This window comes from Chrysoperla carnea, chromosome 5, assembly GCF_905475395.1.
Source record: "Chrysoperla carnea chromosome 5, inChrCarn1.1, whole genome shotgun sequence".
Taxonomy (NCBI): Eukaryota; Metazoa; Arthropoda; class Insecta; order Neuroptera; family Chrysopidae; genus Chrysoperla; species Chrysoperla carnea.
In genome coordinates, this window is record NC_058341.1 from 61,392,831 (window position 1) to 61,417,671 (window position 24,841).

The window sequence follows — 24,841 nt, forward strand, 5'->3', positions numbered from 1 at the left end:
TACCGTGATACTAAATAATAATCGCGTACCATACGCTGCAAGAGAAAAGTCCAAGGGAAATTCTTCATGTAGCCCTATCCTTGCATGGTACTCGTGTAGGCAGAATTTAGTAGTTAATGAAAAGCCTTTGATTATATGTTCTTATGTATACATCTTATTTTGAGCAACGAATCACAATAAATTTTTTGCGATACCTATAAATGATACCACCCGTAAAGAAAGCGTAATCAAAAATTCGACTTACAGTTGTTTCTACTTCTTTTCTAAACACGGAGATTTTTATTTTGAAATAATCAATTTATTGAACATGTTTGCATTGAAAAGGGTAAATTATTGCTAACTTGTCTAAAAGTCAAAACCATCTGATCAAAAGCCAGTTTATTTTGTTTTTGCAAATGTTATTTTTAAGTTCTGGATATAAAATTGTTTTCTAGTGAAAGTTTTGCCGGGATCTGGCGAAGGGAAGAAAGTTCTAACTAGTACAACTGACAAACCTTCTGCAAATATAGTTAAACAAAACCGGAGTTATTTTCGGCAGGTTATTTACCCAGCCAGATCTTTTAAAAGCAGGCTATTTCATACTTAGAGTTTTTTGTGTTGCCTTGGACTACATCATGGTCCTATTTAGATTTTTAAACTGTGGTTCGTATATAGAGGTAACAATGGATGAAAAAATTAGCAAAAAATAGAGTGAGTTTAAAAAAATTAGGTATCAAAAAACTCAAAAAATTGAAGTTTGAGCTACCGTGGAATGAAGTAGAACTCGGTAGCTTAAACTTCATTAACACTTCAATTTCTTTCAACACAAATATTTTTCGCTTATGAATATACTACCAGTTACCCGGCCTCTTCGCTGGGTAATTTCAACTTTAAAAACAAAGACTACTGCGCTATAGTCTTCATTCCTTCTTGCCCTCAGTTATGCTTCTTTTTGTTCTCAATTTCATAGGTTTTGATTTTTTGGTACAGGACCCTAATTTTTGAAAAATAAAATACAAACTTATGTTACTCTCTGATAGCTTTAAATTGATGAAATAATTTTTAAAATCGGTTCAACAAACAAAAAATCAAATCTTTCCTGTTTATAATATTAGTGTAGGTTATTTGATATATTTTGATTTGATTAATCGAATAACCTTAAAATTTCCCTGTCATCAATTGAAAAGAATGATTATATTTATGTGTATCGTAATGTTTGAAAAAAATTAAAAGAAGAATATTTAATTCAATCGTGAATGGTCGTAGATGATGACATGAACATGAGTGAGTCACTCACTTATTTGAATAAGTTATTATAAATTGTAATTCCCCCTGATATTTCATTATTTTTTTTGTTGTTAAATATTAAAACACATGTGCTTCATATGTAAATGCATGTATGGATGTGTGTTTAGATAGATATACTTTTACCCCCCATATCTTATACTTATTTTATTTTTTTATCAACTAAAATTATTGTACATCAAAGTCACAAAAAGTTTTTTAATCGATTAAAAACTTCTTGCATATTACTTTATATAAAGTAATATGCAAGATATGAATGATATGCATATGAAATACTATGCGTTCACGTTCTTTTTTTAGATTATTATACTCTGTATTTATGAAATTTATATCAAGGTATACTAAGTTTAGTCTCGAGTGAGTAACGACTAAAAATATTGATGCTACTAACAAAACTTTGATATAGGTATTCATAAAATTACTTAATTAGTTCATTTCCAATTGTCCGCCCGATCGTCAACCCGATAACTCAAAAGCGAAAAGAGATATCAAGCTGAAATATTTAGCGTGCTTAGGACGTAAATAGTGAGGTTAAGTTGGCAAAGGAGCAATATAGATCAAGTGTGTCTTGGGTTCTTAGCATGAAGGTTATAAAGAAGGAGAACGATCGTGTTAAACTACGTGTTAAAGCATTAGCGCGTCTGTCCCTGAAAATTTGTAGAATTTATAGTTCATTTTTCAGCCACCAGCCGCGCTGTCATCAAGAAGTAGTATCTGCGAAGTTAGCTGTTTATGAGTACAAGTAGATGAAGTTAGTTGCATAATGTACAAATTGATATATCATTTCAAATTAGCGCACAACAGCCCGCTTTTATTGATACTACTTAGCGGTCGCAGCGCCGCACTTATTTTATCCATATTTCGGGGACAATATTTTCTATAGCGATCGTTCTCCTTCTTATAACCTTCATGGTTCTTAGAACCAATGTTGTAAACTGCTAGAAAAATTTTTAATATCCATGTTCAGATTTTCATGATAAATTAAAATATTTGAATACATAACACAATTATAATATCAATTTATCCAGTTTGTACATTCCGTAGCACACTAGTTATAAAATTAAAAAATAAACTTGTAATAATTTGAGTATAAAGACCAAAATAATGATAAAATTAAAAATGCGATTTTTGTTGAAAATTGGTAAATAGGTATAAAGAAATATTTTAAGCAATTTTCTTAAATAATTTTTTCGATAACTCTAGTGTGTTTAAAGTTCAGATTTCGGTTAAATATCTTAAAAAATGAGACTTATCACCCTGTATGACTGTATAAAATTTCAAATCGATATTCCTATAAATAACGAAACATGAGGGTATTTTCATCTTAAAGCACACTGTAGAATCGTCGTTTCATTTCGTTTTTTAAATATAATTTTTTTGTGACGAAAACAATAACTTTTTTGGACTTTTTGATTATTTTTGACCCCAGTTGAAAAAAATTATATTGAAAATGATACCACATTCTTTAAAATTTAAGAAATAATACACATATAGAGATAAAATCGTTCAGAATCAAGTTTCCTAGCAAATCTAAAAGGCCATTCAAAGCATTAATTTGATAAAATTTTAGTATTATATCCATTTACCGAATGGTTTTGCCTAATTGTCAGTTCTTTGTGTTGCTTTAATCCCTCTCTGTATCCGCACCTGAATGTGTCATTCTTTACAAAATTACTTTATAGATGAGTATAGGCAACTATAAATACACAATAGTAATAATACATTGCATATAAATGACAGTCTTTGATAAATCCATTTCCTAATAAATAATCAAAACTTACATCAATAACTTTCTACTAGAAAGTTAAAAAAATTCGATAACGCAGGAGCTGCGTCAACTAATCTAATTTCCTCGTAAGAAAATTGTTTAAACTTAATTCAAGAACAACTTTTTATTTAATCTTTCAAGTTTTTGAAACTACCTTTAATAGTTAGAACTTTTCCTTTTCTCTAAAGATTTCAGAACTCTATGCTATCTTGACATGAAAAACAAATAATAAATACAGCTACCATCTTCTCCCAGATGAAGGTAGCAGAATTAAAGTTCTTGATAGTTTCTAAAAATAGCTTAAGACACCGATAATCAACTTTGAAAATTGACATTGCTTACTTCACGTTTAGTTTTGTACCTCCATGTTAAAATAGCAGAGTTATAATAAAAGTTCTGAATTTCTTGGAAGGAAAAGAAAAGGTCTTGATAGTTTTGGGATTTGAGAGTTCTGTATTCCTTAGAAGAAACGGAAGAGTTCATGGTGTTGTATTCGTTTATATTTTAAAAAAACAATCAAGAACTGTACTTTTTCTATTAAGAATACGGAACTCAATATTTTTATTATTTGGTTCATTAACTACAGTGACACTAGACTTGTCTAAAATTTTCAAAGCTCAAGAATCAGTATCTCTCTTTTAATGTTTGTGAAAAAACACACAAAATCATGAAAAAAAGACAGTAAATTATGTGTTCATGGACGGGTTTATTGAAAACAGCTTCCTCATTTCTTTCTATAACCATGAAGAAATTTTGCGAATAAACGCTTTCTTTACTTTATGACAATAAAGTAAAGAAAAAAATAAATTATTTACATATTAATAATGAGTATAGGCAATTGTAAATACATAATAGTATATTTATAGAAGACAATCTTTGAAAAACCCATTTTCTAATAAAAGACCAATATTTACATTTGTAATCGTAAATCGATGATCAATTTAATAAATTTATAAATATTTTTTGTTATTGTATTTAAAAAATATACATTATGTTATTAGTTGACATGTTTTGTGATATGAATCGGTCTTTTAGCTCTCACTAGTATCGATCCTCTCTCCACCATATTATGATGGTAGTCGAGTAGGTGATGGTGCGCAGGGTGAATATACCTCCCCTTAATATCACCTAGCAACCCCCTCCCTATATTGCAGGACAGCGCACAGCCTGATGACGACAAGAACCACCCCAACTAAACATTACAACATTCAAACAGAATGTTATATCCTAGAGCATGCGATTATAATACTAAATATATATACATCACTATATATATCCTTCTTAATGTGTATGTCTATGTACCTATTATTATTGAATATTTTCCAGCTTGGTTGGTGTATGCATGTACACATATATTCAAAACTTAATTAAGTAATCACAATGATTATTGATTTTGAAAATTTATGATACTCTTAGGATGATACATTGGCTTTTCCTTGGTGAAAAACCTCATTATATGTAACTATTCATGTATAGTTTTAACTATTTTATTGCAGTAATTTTCCTTGATAACATTTCATTTTAAAATAAAATTGAAATTGATTTATTTTTTTATGCATTTTTTCCAAAAGATAAGTTTTACTATCTCAAAATTTATTTTATCCAATCAAGTTAGACAAAAACGACAGGGTATGTGAAGTTAACACATATAAAGATAGAAGATTTTTGATGAGAGTTCTAAATTCCTTAGAAGGAAAGAAAGTTAATAGCTAAAAACTTATCATTTTCTCTAAGGATTTTATAACTCTGCTATCTTAACATGATAAGCAAACAAGAAATATAAAATTTTCTAAACCTCTTAGATTTTTTCTCTGCTACCACTTTCTAGTTACGTGAAGTTATCACTCCCAGGTAAAAATAGTAGAATTAGAGAGTTTCTTGATAGTTTATAAAAATAGCTAATAGACACTGAAAATTACTACTTTTACTTTGGAACCCTCATGTTAAGATAGCAGAGTTCTGATGATAGTTCTGAATTCTTTAGAAGGAAAGGAAGATTTCGTGATAGTTTTGGGACATGAGAGTTCTGAATTCCTTAGATGAACAGGGAGAGATCCTATGTTCCTACTAAGGAAATTAGAACTAATTTTTGTTTGTTCATTAACTAGAGTGACACTAGACTTGTCAAATTTTCAAAGCTCCAAGAATAAGTATCTCATTATCAGTACAAAAAAATGTATGAAAGGAATTTGAAAAATGATTTCGTTTATAAATAAAAATATTCTTCACATTCTAAATTTCTTAAAATCACAAAACATATGCGTTAAAAAAATTATTTTTCAGATAAAATTTATCTTTTTTCCCCTATAAAATACAATTCACCTACAAAAAATACAAGGTTTCATTTGAAAAAATTAATTGAAAAAATAAAGTTGACCACCACTTAAACTAGAACCTATCCACCTAAATATAAACATGCATTTGGAAGAGATCGAGGCTTTCAAATGATCAAACTTTTGTTTGGAACACTTTTTTGTATCTGACTTATTTTTTTATTTTTTTTGCAAATGTCAAGTTAAAAAAGTATACCTACTTGAAAGATGAGAGATAAAAGTTTTGTTTATTATGAATTAATAAAAAATATTATTCAGGTAGTAAAATTAGTAAAGTATTTTTAATTTTACAAAAAACAAATTTTCTTACTAAAACCGTATCTATATTTGTATTTCAATTTCATGTAGAACCAAACCCGCGGTACCCACCCGGCTTTGCATGGAAGGTAAAGAAATTTTACTTTTAACGTCTTTTTTTTCATTTTTCCTACCAAATATCCAGTAAGTAGCCTTTAGAAAAAATATCTAAAAGTGATAATTAATACCTCGAACCTTTACCGAACGGAAGTGTGCGTAATCATTTTCAGTAGATACTGACACGAATAATTATATTTCCTTAAATTAGTAGGAAGTATAAACAAAATTATACTTCCTTAAATAAAAAATAATACGAAAACGTTATTTTGGGTAGGGATACGAACCCCATGACCACCCCCCTAGGCTCGCGCTTGAATGTATCATATATCACACTATAATAAAATCACCGCCACCGATTGTACCTGGGGGTGTGCTCTTCCAAAGCTTAATCTTTATAGTTCACTCTATAGGAAACAGCATCATAATACGGGAATCCTGACCTGACTCGGTGATAGCTTATAACAAAGGACAAAATAATTTTTAATTTTCATGCGTACTTATTGTTATTCATCAGCGCTACAGAACTTTGTTTGGTCCAAGGTACATGACTGTTATTATTTTCAAACTTTATCTCCCCGACATTTTATGTTATGCTTAAAAAACTTAAATATGGCTCAACAAAATTTTTACCACAAAAAATTATTTCTATTTTACTAGAAAAAATTAAGTACCTAGGTACTATTATCTCCTGATTTTTAGGGTATAGATCTAACTAACAGACTTTTGGATACACCGTACACAAAAAATGGACTAACGAGTTTCTTATTTCTATATGTATATGTATTATTTGCTCACATTGTATCACATTTATTATATTCAATGTTTGTCGACAAACTAGCGAATAGGTAAACCTCATAATATCATAAAAAAGCTGGAAAATACAAAATTTTGTATTCTCCTAAATTAATATTTTGTTAACAAATGGGGGGCGCATGTAAAAGGAAACTAACATAAATAAAGCTTTTGGTTAATAACATATAAGGTATTTTATTAATCCAAATTTATAAATGATTCATAATTTTATTGAAAGTTTCGCGTTATTTACTAACAAACTTAAATAAATTAATATGTATTACATTTAAGTATTGAAGTGTAAACTATTTTTGCTTGAAGTGAAGTTTCACACGATTTGTAAGTGTGTTTTTGTGGACTCTGATAATTCTGAGTATAGATTGAGTCTCCACAGTCTGGAAAACTTTAATTTTAAAGATATTGGGCGGTAGTTCAGTCCGTCAATTTCCCACGGGGAATGGGTTCGAAAAATCTAAAAAAGTTGCACACAATTTTGCCTTGAAACGTTTTTTTTTGGCGGATGTTTTTTGTAAAATTTTGAAAAGAGAGATGGTTTTTGAGAAAACTATTGATTTTTGCTGATAACATTAAGAGGGAAGGTTGAAGACAATTCAAAAATACGTATTTTGAGCCGAGAATCGACCCAGTATCTTAATACGTTTTAAGCAATTGAATGATGGAGGAATAATAATAGTACGAAAAGGCACCACTTTTTATGTACTATTTATGATATTTTTCGAAATGTATTAGTAGAAGAGTCAAGTCACTCCTGGCACAGTTTGACCTCAAGTAACCCCGGATGGTACACTTTTCAAAAAAGGGCAAACCTAGGTGAATGTTGGAAACCTCGGAAGTTGGAGGGGATAGATGACGTCATTGACCAATAGTAAATCAAGATGGCGTTGGGAGGTGTGGTGGGGGTGAGGAATGACATAAACGGGGCTTGACCAATAGTGATGGGCGTGGTTGACAGGAGTGTGTTTCTTGGAAGTGGGGCTTAAAGGGGGCGGGAATTGGACGTTAGATGAGATAATCGAGCCCACTTTCAATAGTAAATCAAGATGGCGTCGGGAGGTGTGGTGTTGGGGAATAATGGCTGCCTAAGCATTGATGACGTCATTGGCTTTGACCAATAGTAGCACTGTAAAAATCAAGATGGCGTCGGGAGGTGTGGTGGAGGAGAATAATGGCTGCCTAAGCATAAACGGGAAATTACCAGGTGACGTCATTGGCTTTGACCAATAGTGGCGGAGAGTGAACGGGGGGTGGGACGTTGACATTAGTCAGCAATTTTCAAGAATATGTTAATTTGACCTTGAAAAATATTGTAATTTGACACTTTATACATGATAAAATTCAAGATACGTGACCGGATGTTAATATTTTTTTATGATTAAGCAATGTAATATGACACTTGAAATTTTCATAATCAAAATACATGTTCAAACTTGTTTGAATGGACTTTGATCTTAAAATAATTTTACACAAGTCAGCAATTTTCAAGAATATGTTAATTTGACCTTGAAAAATATGATATCATCATCTTGTAACAAGTTCAAACTTGTTTGAAATAATTTTACATGTGTCAAAACACGTGACCGGATGCTAATATTTTTTTATGATTAAGCAATGTAATATGACACTTGAACGTGTTAGATAATAATTTGCAAATCTGAATTCCAAGAAAAGAATATTATGAGTCTGCAATTTTCAAGAATATGTTGAAATAGATATCATCTAACCTTGAAAAATATTGTAATTTGACACTTTAAGTAGACATGATAAAATTCAAGACACGTGACCGGATGTTAATATTTTTTTTTTATTGAATTAGCAATGTAATATGACACTTGAAATTTACATAATAAAAATACATGTTCAAACTTGTTTGAATGGACTTTGATCTTAAAATAATTTTACACGTGTCAGCAATTTTCAAGAATATGTTAATTTGACCTTGAAAAATATGATATCATCATCTTGTTACAAGTTCAAACTTGTTTGAAATAATTTTACATGTGTCAAAACACGTGACCGGATGTTAATATTTTTTTTTTAATGATTAATATGTTAATTTGACCTTGAAAAATATGATATCATCATCTTGTAACAAGTTCAAACTTGTTTGAAATAATTTTACATGTGTTAAAACACGTGACCGGATATTAATATTTTTTATGATTAAGCAATGTAATATGACACTTGAAATTTACATAATAAAAATACATGTTCAAACTTGTTTGAATGGACTTTGATCTTAAAATAATTTTACACGTGTCAGCAATTTTCAAGAATATGTTAATTTGACCTTGAAAAATATGATATCATCATCTTGTTACAAGTTCAAACTTGTTTGAAATAATTTTACATGTGTCAAAACACGTGACCGGATATTAATATTTTTTATGATTAAGCAATGTAATATGACACTTGAAATTTACATAATAAAAATACATGTTCAAACTTGTTTGAATGGACTTTGATCTTAAAATAATTTTACACGTGTCAGCTATTCTCAAAAATATGTTGAAATAGATTTGACCTTGAAAAATATGATATCATCATCCTGTTACAAGTTCAAACTTGTTTGAATAAAAATACATGTTCAAACTTGTTTGAACATGTTTAAACTTGTTTGAATCGCATTAGATCTTAAAATAATTTTACGCATGTTAGATAATAATTTCTGCTGGTGGGGGGGATTTTTGGAGTGGTGGTAATCATATAAAAAAGGCGCTCGACATTACGGTAACATCAGTTTTCATTAAATATTCATAATATTAATCAAAATGAATAGAGCAGAATTAAAATTATTAGATAGTTGTTTAGTGCGACCATGCATAAAAATGGACGACTTGCCACTGAAAAAAAAATTAAAAATACTAAAAATGGAGCGGATTCTAACGATACATGGGCCATCAATAAAAGTTTTACTGGATATAAGCCTAGATGGTACAGAAAACGAGGGAGTTTTTCTACCATCTAGGTTTGCAGTGTTGACGGACAACATGATTAAATTATTTAACACAAAACCGGGGTATTTGAGGGTGGAGGAGAAAATTGGAAGAAGTCACCAACTGAGACTGCGCCTATTCGAAGACGATGGTGATAGTGATGATGATGACTATGTTCAAGAACATCAAAATTTTAACAAATCATTCCTATATTGAATTTTATTACTGCAAGATATATATATATTTTATTGTTATTGTTATAAAAAAATTGTAAAGTTTATGTTTTTGATATTTAAAAAAAAAATAATACTAAATAAATTATGGATATTTTTGTAAAAAATGGTGTTTATTTTAATTCATTACAATTATGGGGTACAATGTCGCTACAAAATCATATTGATCTGTTTCAAAATTCGGAGATGATTTACCCAGAATATTTTAATGTGAGTATTGTTTGATAAGATCTGTTTAGAAAATTGTAGCCAAATATTTTTATAGATGGAATTTTATCAACTTATGGAGGCATGTCGTTGGAGTATACCTACAAAGTTAATCGACACATTACGGTATTCTTATTTAGAAGTTGATGATTGCTTTCATATTGCTGCATTCATAGTAAGAAATTGTTTGGATGCAATCTTATTTGTAAATTATGCGAAAAAGTTCAACTACTTTAAAAGAGATTTCAATCAGTTTGAAATATTACTAAATGAATGTTGTGATGATCTTACTCATGGAAGTAACTTGAGAAAAAATTGGGGTACATACGATATTCGCCGAAAACAATGGATTGGTGATAGTGCTAGACATGATGAGAGAATGTTTTTATGGTATGAACAAATAGATCCTAAAATTCTCTGTAGAATGCTATACCAACAAATGGATGGTGGAAATATACCGAAATGGTTCGAGCCATGGATATGTGCTACAAATTGTAATGAAATTGACAGATGTGATTGTGGAAGAAATAGTGATGATCATGATTGTATATAGAAATAAAAACATGAATGTAATTGTCTATGATAAGTTTTTTTTAAAAATGTGTTTGTATTTACAATAAAAAACACCTATAATTTAATTAATCATTGTTTTGTTTTATCTATGAAATGACCTCACCACCTTATTTTCAGGTTATAAATACACCTTGTTTGTGATAATTATATTCGCACCATCAAGTAATTTTGAGTAATAAACATGAATCAAAAAACATTTGTATTACAACAATATTTTTATATTGTTTTGTGTTAGTTAAAAATTGCTTCAATAAAATTTCATGAACATAGTCTAATATATATTCATATTAAAAAATACATTTCCTTTTTTAAAACACAAATATGTTCACAAAAGCGGTCCACTATGACAAAATTTTTTTGTTACAAGTATGTTCACAAAAACTTTCCACTATAAAAGGAGACTTTTTTTATCAATATATGAATCATGTAAAGAGTCGAACCCTAACCACCTGACTTTAACGTTAGATCCATGTTTAGCTAAGACCTTTTCCACTAAATAAATGTTTGGATCGTGAACTTTTTGTAATTCTTCAGCATAGAAACCACCCTTTATATCTTCGTTGTTGTAATCCTTCAATAAATATGTTCTTGGGTTTGTAAGTTTCACCTCGTGAATGGTGAATATTTCTGGTAACTACTCCGATTTTATAAGTTTTTGTTAAAAACTACTCCGATTTTATAAGTTTTTTAACAAAATTGATTTGATAACTGCTTTAATACTCTGATTTTTTCAATTTTTTTAATAAAATTGTTTTTATATCTGCTTTAATACTCTGATTTCTCAGTTCATATCTGGTTCATATCCAAATCTAACGGGACAGGAGAAAGAGAATTCTCAAGAATATGTTGAAATAAATAACATCTAACCTTGAAAAATATTGTAATTTGACACTTTAAATATACATGATAAAATTCAAGACACGTGACCGGATGTTTATTTTTTTTTTATGTTGAAATAGATAACATCTAACCTTGAAAAATATGATATCATCATCCTGTTACAAGTTCAAACTTGTTTTAATCGACTTAAAATAATTTTACACGTGACCGGATGCTAATATTTTTTTATGATTAAGCAATGTAATATGACACTTGAACGTGTTAGATAATAATTTGCAAATCTGAATTCCAAGAAAAGAATATTATTAGTCAGCAATTTTCAAGAATATGTTGAAATAGATTTGACCTTGAAAAATATAATATCATCATCTTGTAACAAGTTCAAACTTGTTTGAAATAATTTTATATGTGTCAAAACACGTGATCGGATATTAATATTTTTTTATGATTAAGCAATGTAATATGACACTTGAAATTTACATAATAAAAATACATGTTCAAACTTGTTTGAATGGACTTTGATCTTAAAATAATTTTACACGTGTCAGCTATTCTCAAAAATATGTTGAAATAGATTTGACCTTGAAAAATATGATATCATCATCCTGTTACAAGTTCAAACTTGTTTGAATAAAAATACATGTTCAAACTTGTTTGAACATGTTTAAACTTGTTTGAATCGCATTAGATCTTAAAATAATTTTACACGTGTTATGAGATTAGAATAAAGGTTTTATTTAATAAAAATCTTATAAATATTTTTTTTTTATTTATTAATGATTAAAATTTACATTTTAAAAAAATTTACAGAAAAAAATTATTATTATGAATCTGAAAAAACACACAAAGTATTGGTGACACTACAGTTCAATAAATTCATCAAATCCATTCCTATAACGACCTGCATTCATAGAGAAATTTTTCATTATTACAACAAATCCATTTGGTGAACTCCAACAATGTCGATATAAATCATGAAATTTTTGAAAATTCATATCAGAGCCAACATGATTGTAGAATATGTGTTTTAGATTCATTTCATCCGTTTTGAATAGCACCAAGCAATTAACATTGCCCCTTATGTTATGCTTTAGAACACGTGCGTAGCTCTGACATAGGTAGAAACAATCAATTTTTCGATGACGATCCATACTAAAGTATTCTCTACTTCTCTGTTGTGAATGACAGCTCACATCATCAAAAATGAAAAGACTTTTTTCTCGAGCTTCATTCAGACTAGGAATTTCACTAGTATCACTAAGTGGAAAAATAGCCAACCCCTTCCACTAATTTTAAAGTCTCTTCTAGTAATTGATATTTCGGTTAGTAATCAGATTTACTGTAAACATAAATGTTTTCAAAGTGTAAACCATTTTCATCTTAAATTAAATTCAACATAACATTGGTTTTACCACAACCACTAGGGCCACATATTATTGTTCATAGTGAATCTGAAAATAGACGACCATGATATGTTTGTGTGTCTGTATTTTCTGGTAATAAACACCCAGAGCGGGTTGTTGTTTATGAAAATGCAATGTAACTAAGACTAAAATTTCAATACAACCCAGAGCACTTTACGATACAGATCTACATGCGTATGCTAAACAATTTAAAATTCCGTATTTTTGTAGTGTTTTTATGTGTGACACCCTACCTAAAAGATCATATAAATATGAAACAGGAATTATCAACCATGATGTATCCAAAAATAGTGTTGCACACTGTACGGTATATAAAAAGTATAAACTGCAAGCTTTGGTAACTTAAAGCCATCATAGGAAATAATTAAATATTTTTACATCATAAAAGGCGGTGTGTAGTTAATAACAGAATACCCTGTATATATATATATATATATATATATATATATATATATATATATATATATATATATATATTGGTGCGTCGAATTTTTAACACAATCCTGAATAAATTCTTTCTCAAGATGATTTTTTGCATGATTGCAGTTTATAAATGTATTTTGTTTTAATATAAAATTATAATTTTTTTAAATAAAATTTTTTTATCTAATCTATAGTACAAGTTGATTTATTATATTCAATATAAAGAGCATATTATATGGGTTGATTGATGATGCTTGTTAGATTTGAAAACCAGACCTCTTTCTAAACAGGTCTGTATCTAAACAGGTCTCTTTCTAAACAGGTCTCTTTCTAAACAGGTCTGTTTCTAAACAGGTCTCTTTCTAAACAGGTCTGTTTCTAAACAGGTCTCTTTCTAAACAGGTCTATATCTAAACAGGTCTCTTTCTAAACAGGTCTGTTTCTAAACAGGTCAAAACCAGTATTAAACAGGTCAAAACCAGTATTAAACAGTTTTTTCAACCTAGTATTGAAAACTTATGAAAAAAAAAAAAAAAAAAAAAAATAAAAAAAAAAAAAAAAAAAAAAAATATTGATTCCAATAGTGATCGTAATATAATAATTGATAAATTAAGAAGACTACATTCTACAAACATCAGAAGAGAAATACTATCTATAATCCATTACTTGAAGAAAACAAATATAATTAAATAACAAGTTTATAATAACTTTATCAAAAATTAAAAAGCCGGAGTAAAATCGGTGAAAGCCGGAGTAAAATCGGCGAAAGTCGGAGTAAAACCGGAGTAAAATCGGCGAAAGTCGGAGTAAAATCGGTGAAAGCCGGAGTAAAACCGGAGTAAAATCGGCGAAAGTCGGAGCAAAATCGGTGAAAACTGGAGTAAAACCGGAGTAAAATCGGCGAAAGTCGGAGCAAAATCGGTGAAAACCGGAGTAAAACCAGAGTAAAAACAGCGAAAGTCTGTATCTGTTTAATACTGGTTTTAACCTGTTTAATACTGGTTTTGACCTGTTTAATACTGGTCTGTATCTGTTTAATACTGGTCTGTATCTGTTTAATACTGGTTATAACCTGTTTAATACTGGTTTTGACCTGTTTAATACTGGTCTGTATCTGTTTAATACTGGATTTAACCTGTTTAATATTGGTCTGTATCTGCTTACAAACCCAAGAACATATCTACTAAAGGACTACAACAACGATGATATAAAGGGTGGTTTCTATGCCGAAGAATTACAAAAAGTTCACGATCCAAACATTTATTTAGTGGAAAAGGTCTTAGCTAAACGTGGATCCAAAGTTAAAGTCCGGTTAGGGTACGACTCTTTACACAATTCATATATTGACAAAAAAGTCTTATTTAATAGTGGACCGTTTTTATGAACATACTTGTAACAATAAAAAATTTGTCATAGTGGACCGCTTTTGTGAACATACTTGTGATTTATAAAAAAAAAATAAAAAATATCACATTGTAAAAATATTATTTTTATTGTAAAATTTTATCTCTAACATATAAAAACAGAGTTGTATTATAATAATTTTTAAAAAATATATATTTATAAATTATCGAAAATACATTATAATTATTATTCTGAAAAGTATAAAACAGAGTTGTATTATAATAATATTTAAAAAATATATATTTATAAATTATCGAAAATACATTATAATTATTATTCTGAAAAGTGTCCATTGTCATCATCATCATCTTTCTTCATAAGATAATTTTCAGTCATTTCTTTCACTTGAACATAGTCGGATAACTCGTTTGATGTAAATACACTGTAGTAAGATTGTTCAAAAATGGATAGTCCTGCAATTCCATCTGTTTGTCCAGAGTGGATATTTTTTAAAATCCAGTTCCAAATTTGTTTGTCTTCATCGTCTGACGATGGGGAAAATTTCACTTCTAAGTCCATTTGTTCTACCTTATCAATAAGGTAGTTTAAAGTTTCCGGTCGACCACATTTAATTGCCATATTAACTAATGTTTTAAAATACTTTGTTAACACATTGTTTAAAGTACTTAAACTACAATTATCTTTAATCATATTAACAATACAGTTGTTATCACTATTATGATTACCAAAGTCTTGCATTTTGTATGTTTAAACTAACACTAAATTGTTTTCTATAATAATTCAACCTAACTATCAGTTTTTTGACACCCCCACCACTACTCTATCAATTGTTCATGCGCACTACTCTATCAATTGTTTGTACACCTATCACAATACCGAACCACTTTGAGGATCATCACAACAGCAGGACACATTTCTGAAACAACAGCAAAAATTAGCTAAATATTAAAAACAAAAAATATAAAATACTTACACTCAACAAATAATGCTATAGTGGCCCCATGGTTTTGTTTCACATGAATTGTGAGTAATGTATCGTTTTTGGTCAAATGGTGATAAGCCCACTTTCTGCTGTTTGATGGTATGTAAGCGGTGTCGCTTGGATTGGATGCTTTGCTGAACATGGTAAAAGTTACGGTTCTCAAGCAAACACCGCTTATAGTCCTCAAAAGTAAGTTTTCGGATAGCTGACTTCTTGAGACCCTTGGATCGTTTAGTCTCTTTTTTATTTTGCACCCGAATAGCATACATTTTGCTACGTAATCCGACAAATTCTAGCATAACATCACCATTATTTTCATCGGACATTAAACCCTTGACTTTCTTATTACGTAGTGGCATACCATAGATGTTGTCGGGTGCATAGTCAGCCGTATCAAAACGATTAATATCCTGTTTCATGACCTCATAGACGTCAGTATTTTTCACGCTATAAATTAGACTATCGGTGTCTGTGTATAAAAACCTGACATTTGTGGGGTTGTACCGTTGGTACATGTAGTTGTAGTGGAAGTCATACACAAACGTTTTCGATATGTCTAAAATTGTGAAGCCTATGTAGATGGGTTTGTTGAAACGTATCTGTGATTTTTTCATTTCAACAATACTGACGTCATTGTCGAGCACCATCATACTGTGAAAATTGGGATTGGCAATTAATTTCTTCACACCATGTTTTCCATCCCAATTTTTTCGTATGTACACAACCCGATGTTTCCTCACATTCTCCATGGTTTTACCGAAGATGGCATTAATCATGAGTTTGAATAATGCTTTTTCAAACTCATTTGAGGCGTTCTTGCGCATCTCGGTATTGAAATCAATATATGGTTTCAACCATGCAGATTGATCGAATTGTAACACACGGTGGTATTTTGTTACCTTAACACCGAGTTGTGTATACAGTTTTAAATTCCTGTAGTGCACGACATAGTTGGTCTTATTGTAAAGGGTTGACAGAAGATATTTTTGTTTTGATCCAGGTGGTTTCGTTGTCTCCGGACATGGCGGTAAATCGCTAAAGTTATCATGTAGATGTTGGGGTATTTCAAGGTCTACTTCTAAAATGTACCCGACTGGTGAATCATCTGCAACATCCTCGATGTTTGGTGTGTCGACCCACTTAAAATTTCCTGTTGGTAGGTATCCACACATTGCTGCACCATATAGGTTCACCACATCGTAATACATAAGGTAGACATCTTCTTGAGTTTTATCATACCCCTCTTCCATGTACTTATTGTTCGCCTTAGCATAGCGATTAGAACATTGACTTACACCGCCTCTGATTCCTTTCTCGATAAACAACAAGTCATCAATATCCGTGAACAATTCCAATTTGATATTGGTGTATTTCAACATGGCGCTCCACGTATAGCCAGGAAGTGTGTAATAGTGACTAGGATCGAGACTATAGCTATGAATACAAGTGTTACGGAAATTTTCAAAAATATCCGCAAGTAGTAACACATCAGTTTTCATATACAGGTCTGAATAATCACCTAGTGTATGTAAATTGAATGTGTTCCATACCTGTATCGCATGGTTATAATCCTCATCCGTTATGTGTTCATCTGTTAACACACTGTAGAACGCCTCCTTTGGTGGTAATTTTGTCTCTTGGAGACGTCCCCAGCTACTCATGTATTCATATGGAAATACACCTTTTCTCGTTAGCAATTGAAATTGTTCATCATTACTGACCTATAAAAAATTAAAAAACAAATTACAACCCTGTATTAAAAATTAATTATATTTTATCATTTACCTCTTTATGTAAAATGGATTTTTTATCATTATCTAAATATGAGGCCAGATTTTCCAACTTGTCTGCGAGAAATCGGAAGGAATCAATGAATCTTAATTGAATGTCCGAGACGTGCTTTGTGAAACTGATGTACTTTTCTTTGTTGATGGGCAACACATCAACTTGACCGTCGATTTCCGTCAGCAGAGCTTCAATAATAAAATGCGAATCGTATCCACTTAAGTTGTGCATCACAACAGGTACCACCCTTGAATCTTGATAATGCAGATTACAAAATTGGTGTGCTGCTCCACGGTAGATACCTAAAATAGATTAATATAAAATTAGATGAAATTAAAAAATAATAAATAACCTGCATTACCTGTGCGATGTGAATGGTCGCGAACACGTATGGAATTGGATACGAAATCTTTACCACAAATGTGACACTTCTCTGCTGACATAAAATCCAGTTCTTGTTCGACGGTGAGCGGATACATTGGTTTAACGTGTTTTATTTTTTGCTCTAATGAGTACGCTACTTGTTCCAGTTCATGAACAAACCACTTGACACAATCAGCACCACGGTATGCCTTATAAAACGATTGGTTGGGATCATGGGTACAATGAACATAGTAACCTACACTGTAGGGTACATGTTTTTGAATATTTTGCGTATAAGACCCATGATCCATTTCCATGTCTTCATGATGTTGTGGTACCAATAGTGCCTCAAAGTCAGCGTACACCATATACTCAACACGTTCCTTGCTGTTGAAATCTTTGAACTCAACGAACCGCTCGTCATCAGTTTCAGGCATTCGTACCCGCACCGCTTCTTTTTCACCACAATTTACTGAATGCTGTTGGAGTTTGACTTCTGTAGCAAAATAGTTGAGACATCGATCACATAAATAAATTTTATGCCTATCACTCTTTACACTCGATCGACTCAACTTTGCTAAATTTTTTATCCAGCAAAAGTGGTGACTGTTCCCATTCTCCACAGCCAATAGATGAATTTTCTTCCCCGCAGTGTTCGAACTAACGCGTACAGGGAAAATTTCTAAATCACGTAGAAACGTATCTTTGTAGCCGTACACATTAATCGATAGCTGCGGGTTCATCTTTTCAAATTTATTAATTTGATCCAGAGACATGGGGAACTTTAATCCATCACATTTTAAATGATGTTTATAGTGCGGGTACTTAGTTAAACGTTGAGGATTCCTTTCAACCGGGTAAAGTGCTGACATTATCGACCATAGAAAACAATGTTGGTCTTTATTCTGGACATTAACCACAGCCAATTTATTTTTGATGAGTGGTGGTAGTTCACAAAAAGTCCCAGCTGTGATCGGAGAGTACTTATTCATGTGGACTCGAATATTTATGATCATGTCAAGAGCCCAACCGCTATCGCGTTCCTGGAATTCTTCCAATTTTTTCAGCAAATAGTTTTTGACATGATCATTGTACCACTCCTGCATGTCCGTTGTCAGATACATTTCCTTGGCCGACGTTATAAAAGTTTTCAAATCCTCCTCTTTGGTGATGGGCTTAATAAAATTGCCCGTGAACATAATATACACCTGAAAAAAAAAATCAAGATCTCATTAGACTATTTAAATTATAAATCTTAAATTTTACTTACCTTGAGGGGATGCTTCACTAGCTCACGCCGAACGTGTCTTCTAAACATTGGAAATGCCCGGTTGAAAAATATATTTGGATCTTTATAATCCAAATTTGTAATCATACCAGTCTTCACCCTGCCCTGATGGTGGGTTTCAATTGTCTCCCAGATTAGATGTCGATTTTGTTTTTTGGTGACTCCACCACCTTGCTTAACTAAATCTAATCGCAGTCGGTGAAGTTGCCGCTGGTATGATTTACAAAGTCCAATATTAGCTTCAAGACGCAGAGGATTTTCTTTCTTTAACATCAACATCTTTTTGAATAAGCGGATGTTCTGCTTATTAAGTATCATCCATCGCTCAGCTTCCTCCACCGTCTTGATGAGCCTCAACGCTCTCTCCACTTTCTTCATCATATCAGTGCTACCACCTTGAGGTACCACGTTTAGCGTCTGCATAACATTTCGTTCGTAGGTGTCCATCTTTCAAAAAATTATATTTAAGTTTCACAATAATATTTAAAAAATTTTACACTTACCGTTATATTTTCAAATACTAAGCAAAATATACGTTACCGAACGTTCAACACTAAAGTTAACTTACAACTGAGTAATATTTGTTTTTTGTATAAAATATATAGACTAAGTTTAGAATAATAAATATATCAAAAACAAAATAATAATAATTATAATAATAATAATAATAATAATAATAATAATAATAATAATAATAATAATAATAATAATAAAATAACGTAAAAAATATATGCGAAAAAACTAACTGAAGCAAAGGTGAATTTCAAAAGAGATACTTCAACAGCTACGTACATCACTTTTTATAGCATTACCCCCACCACTAAAAAAGTTGTAATTTGATATTTTTATAATCGTAATTCAAACTAATTATTTTTTCTTGGAATTCAGACAAGTTTAAACATGTTCAAACAAGTTTGAACATGTTCAAACAAGTTTGAACTTGTAGCAGGATGATGATATCATATTTTTCAAGGTCAAATTAACATATTCTTGAGAATAGCTGACACGTGTAAAATTATTTTAAGATCAAAGTCCATTCAAACAAGTTTGAACATGTATTTTTATTATGTAAATTTCAAGTGTCATATTACATTGCTAATTCAATAAAAAAAAAATATTAACATCCGGTCACGTGTTTTGACACATGTAAAATTATTTCAAACAAGTTTGAACTTGTTACAAGATGATGATATCATATTTTTCAAGGTCAAATTAACATATTCTTGAAAATTGCTGACACGTGTGAAATTATTTTAAGATCAAAGTCCATTCAAACAAGTTTGAACATGTATTTTTATTATGTAAATTTCAAGTGTCATATTACATTGCTAATTCAATAAAAAAAAAAAAAAAAAAATATTAACATCCGGTCACGTGTTTTGACACATGTAAAATTATTTCAAACAAGTTTGAACTTGTTACAAGATGATGATATCATATTTTTCAAGGTCAAATTAACATATTCTTGAAAATTGCTGACACGTGTGAAATTATTTTAAGATCAAAGTCCATTCAAACAAGTTTGAACATGTATTTTTATTATGTAAATTTCAAGTGTCATATTACATTGCTGACTAAAAAAAAAAAAAAAAAAAAAAAAAAAAAAATATTAACATCCGGTCACGTATCTTGAATTTTATCATGTATAAAGTGTCAAATTACAATATTTTTCAAGGTCAAATTAACATATTCTTGAAAATTGCTAACTAATGTCAACGTCCCGCCCCCCGTTCACTCTCCGTCAAGCGCCACTATTGGTTAAAGCCAATGACGTCACCTGGTAATTTCCCGTTTATGCTTAGGCAGCCATTCCTCCCCACCAATTCAACCACACCTCCCGACGCCATCTTGATTTTTACAGCGCTACTATTGGTCAAAGCCAATGACGTCATCAATGCTTAGGCAGCCATTATTCCCCAACACCACACCTCCCAACGCCATCTTGATTTACTATTGGTCAATGCCGAGGTTTCCAACATTCACCTAGGTTTGCCCTTTTTGGAAAAGTGTACTATCCAACTGGGCCAAAACGTACATGATGTCAACGTCCCGCCCCCCGTTCACTCCCCACCACTATTGGTCAAGCCCCGTTTATGTCATTCCTCACCCCCACCACACCTCCCAACGCCATCTTGATTTACTATTGATCAATGACGTCATCTATCCCCTCCAACTTCCGAGGTTTCCAACATTCACCTAGGTTTGCCCTTTTTTGAAAAGTGTACCATCCGGGGTTACTTGAGGTCAAACTGTGCTGAAAGTGGGCTGACTCTTCTACTTGTATTAATAATAGAAACGGGCCTATACTGTTTGTTTTTGAAAATTGATGGACCGCCGCTGATAATTGAAGTGGTTAGAGATAAAAAAGAACCCGCTCAGCAATAATTCACGCCATCGTAAGCGTGCAAGTCTGTCGTAACATTTATTCATAAAATTTTCATCTATGTTTTCTTAAAATTTTTGTGTGAAACTTTTTTTCTCGTGCACTTCATTGTGTGGGGTCTCGCTGGATAGGCTTTTAAATAGTATTACATTGGTTTTTCCTTCTTCTCTTTCTCCTAAGGTGACTATAACGACAGATATACGAGATATCCGCTTCCAAAGGCGTCTAACCCCCCCCCCCCTTTCTTAGATTATACAACAATATAACGAATCCTGATATATAAGAAAGTTGTCGAAAATATTGGCTCTTGGAACACTGAATGACTTATATGATAAAATTTGGCATCGAAAAACGATTCCAGACAATTTATACGGTCTTCGAAAAGCCCAGAAATCAAAGTTGTTCAATCTAAAATTTTCCTTCATTTATGTTAATTTTGAAATACTTTTCAATCCCTTTCAAGGCAGAAGCGAGTCGTTTTTTTTTGAAATTGTAAAAGCTCGAAACTTGAATGTCCCCAACATTCTATTGTCAAGATACACATGTAAAAATATAAATTAAACAACAAAAATAAAGTTGAAAAAACTAAACATTGTTAATGAAAAAAAAAAAACACCCACAACGCCCCCATACCATAAAATATAATATTACAAAAAATATATAATAAATAAATTTTTGTATGGTATGAGTAAACTTTTTATTTTATGTTTCAAAAAAAGAAAATAACTTTTTATATCAAACAAACAAAAAACTTATCATTTTTTATTTTAAAGTTATAGAATTGGGCCTCAATGTTAGAAGTCGCATCACAAATGGCTTCCGCCATGGATTGCTACGAAGATATGTTTAAAGAGATTACAAGAAAATTGTATGGTGAAGAAGAAGATGTTGATTTTGAATCCGAAGGTTTTAAATCTGTTGAACATCTAACCGCTGCTTTTGGTTTGGCAACACGTTCACATTTAAAGGTATGATAATTGATTCCTCGTTTTTTCAATTTGAATTATTTTAATTTTGTTTTACGAATTATTGCAGTCCGAAACTCCGTCAGTGGTTCAGCCGAAAACAAGTCCAGTTACTGAAGTGAGTATTTTTGCTAATAATATTAATTTAAATGGTTATCCCAAAAATCAGTACAGCAAATGGAGCAACCTTCTAAATAGAGTGGATTTTCTTTATTTGGAATATCGTTGTATCGTTGGAAGTGTTTTAGGATATGTGACGTTTAATAAATTATGCATTGCGGTGATATCTAAATAAATTTAAATTCATCCAAACATTTGAATGTTAAAAAATCATAATCCATCAAAAATAATTGATTTTACATTTTACCCAAATAAATAAAAAGTTCCAAATAAATGCTTTCTTAATTCTCCATAAGGTAGTGCCAAGCATTGACTATCCGCTATCCATTCACGGAGAATCAATCAACTGCTCGTCAGATACCGATGAATTATTAAATAGCGTCGATAATTAGCTTGGGACTTTCTGCTTTTCAACCGCGATTCGTCATATACACAACGTGTCGGCCTTCTAACACACATCAAACACGTATTCGTTTTGGGAATATTCGACCTGAATTTACTTACTTACGTACTTAGGTACTTTGTACTCAAAGTACGTTCATAATCCCAGGCAAAGAGATGATCCAGTTTTTCAGATTTTTCATAACTATTAATATTGTTTTCAGCCACAAGAATCGCCAACGACAGCAACAGCACCAACACCTCCAACTACAGTGTCTGCAAAAAGGTATAATTGTGCACATTGTCCATATGCAACAGATCGACGAGATTTGTTCACTAGGCATGAAAATATTCACAGGGAAGATAAACCATTCCAATGTTATGTGTGTATGAAACAATTTAATCGTGCCGATCATGTTAAGAAACATTTTTTACGCATGCATCGTGAACATACCTACGATTTGAATCGTATCAGAAAACAGCCACCCAAAAATGCCTCAGGTAATTTCATTATTTATCTCACCAATTAAACGAGTTCAAAATGGTTTTTAAGATACTTAGATTCTAGTCTTTGCGACGAAATAATATTAATCCGTATGGTGCGTTTTTTTTTTTAGTAAAAAGTCGTGATTGTACACTCGATGTCATGCTTAGACTCTCGTTACAGTATGGCTTCATACATCATAGTAATTATTAAATGTATTAGGGAGACAAAATTAACCGCTCACATTTCTTACTTCACTTAAGCTCCAAAGAATACACTTGAGAGAACCTAAATTGATGGAGAACGTTTTATGAGCAGTTAAATTTGTCTAGCAGTTAAAATTAACCGGTTTTGACTAAATATGGCGCATCATTTACAGATATTCTAATTTCCGTTCTAAACCTGCCACCCTGCAGGTTTCTGCATGTGCAAATAACATGTATTGAGGATTCATCGTCCTCCATACAGACCCTAAAAGTGGGATCTTCAGTGATCTCTATGTTAAGAAGGTGGTAGTTCAATCGACAGTGTCCTGTTAAGAATTCCGCCACCCTTCTCAACTGTGCTCTAGTAAGTTTCAGACGAGCACAGTCGAATGGCAAGCTGTGGTTATACACACTTTTTCCTGTCGCGTGCCCTGCACAAAATCCCAGTAATCAAGATAGGTTTGTCGCAGTCATTCCTTGATTCGGTAAATTACGAAATATTTTGCTGTGGGAATGATTCAGGTGAAAGGAGCGTTTGAGACGACCCTTACCGTGTCAACGGCTCCACTGTTTCATTCCCTTTCACGTTAACTAGCTATTGATTACAATTCAGGGCTTCAAATAAATCAAATTATTCAAATCATTAAACTATGATTTGAAATACCATTTTGAATTCTGAAAATTAAATAGAAACTCTAAATTACTTTCTATATGTGGCTGAAATAAACTTTTAATTTAATTTTTTTATTTTAGGAATGTCTTTCTACCATAAATATAATGAAAGTCAAACACCAGGCACAACAACAAATTTACAAACACAAAATATACAAAACACACAACAACAAATCAATATTCCAACAGGAATTGTAAATTCAATGGCACCACGAGCAGGTGCTGGTGCCACAACAAATCAAACCACAACATTTAAAACAGAATTGGAACCTATAAATAATACTACACCTAAATCTACTACAACCAAATCTAGTAATTCAAAATCCTCTTCATCATCGAATAAGAAAAAAGGCGAAAAAAAGTAAGAAATATCATTAGTTCTATCAAACAAACATTTCTTGTCCAGTTTTTAAAACATTGGCTGGAAAATATTCGTGTGAACGTGTATGTAACTAAATACGGTAGTTGCCTGATGTCGAAATTGCCATATTATCCATAAAAATGTAAAACTAGACTTAATTCTAGTTTTGAAAAACGAAGATATTATAAGAATTCAAAGATTGTTGTCCCATCTTCTTTTAGCAAAAATTTTTATATGTATCTCGACAATGACATCACTAAAACATATCTCCCTTTTTGTTATAAGCATTCAAAGATTG

At 31.3% G+C, this 24,841-nt stretch overlaps 3 protein-coding genes across 3 annotated transcripts in view; 2 read left to right on the forward strand and 1 right to left on the reverse strand.

Annotated features, from left to right (window-relative positions):
• The window catches only part of LOC123301280 (zinc finger protein 665), a 35,481-nt gene that overhangs the window by 2,190 nt on the left and 8,450 nt on the right, over positions 1–24,841 (forward strand). Inside the window, exons 2-5 of the mRNA XM_044884014.1 lie at positions 22,128–22,322; positions 22,390–22,437; positions 23,045–23,321; positions 24,264–24,543. Of these exons, the coding sequence (XP_044739949.1) occupies positions 22,146–22,322; positions 22,390–22,437; positions 23,045–23,321; positions 24,264–24,543 (782 nt within the window). The 5' untranslated portion in view covers positions 22,128–22,145. The remainder of the gene's footprint in view (positions 1–22,127; positions 22,323–22,389; positions 22,438–23,044; positions 23,322–24,263; positions 24,544–24,841) is intronic.
• On the forward strand, positions 9,866–10,481 carry LOC123301278. Its single transcript, XM_044884012.1, has 2 exons — positions 9,866–9,931; positions 9,987–10,481. The coding sequence occupies exons 1-2, from the start codon at positions 9,866–9,868 to the stop codon at positions 10,479–10,481; spliced, it is 561 nt and encodes a 186-aa protein (XP_044739947.1).
• On the reverse strand, positions 13,841–18,426 carry LOC123301279. The gene is made up of 5 exons (XM_044884013.1): positions 18,349–18,426; positions 17,682–18,162; positions 17,321–17,622; positions 16,511–17,256; positions 13,841–13,853 (listed from the first exon to the last, which is right to left on the reverse strand). Exons 1-5 carry the CDS (start codon positions 18,424–18,426, stop codon positions 13,841–13,843), a joined length of 1,620 nt encoding a protein of 539 aa, XP_044739948.1.

What these genes read in the sequence shown, in the direction of transcription:
- LOC123301278 (XM_044884012.1), top strand. Translation starts at nt 9,866, where the DNA reads ATGTCGCTACAAAATCATATTGATCTGTTTCAAAATTCGGAGATGATT. An exon ending in TTTACCCAGAATATTTTAAT is followed by an intron (nt 9,932 to 9,986) that starts GTGAGTATTGTT and finishes ATATTTTTATAG; the next exon opens with ATGGAATTTTATCAACTTAT.
- LOC123301279 (XM_044884013.1), bottom strand. Translation starts at nt 18,426, where the DNA reads ATGAACCCGCAGCTATCGATTAATGTGTACGGCTACAAAGATACGTTT. An exon ending in TAGAAATTTTCCCTGTACGC is followed by an intron (nt 18,163 to 18,348) that starts GTTAGTTCGAAC and finishes AAACTCCAACAG; the next exon opens with CATTCAGTAAATTGTGGTGA. An exon ending in AATCCATTTTACATAAAGAG is followed by an intron (nt 17,257 to 17,320) that starts GTAAATGATAAA and finishes AATTTTTTATAG; the next exon opens with GTCAGTAATGATGAACAATT.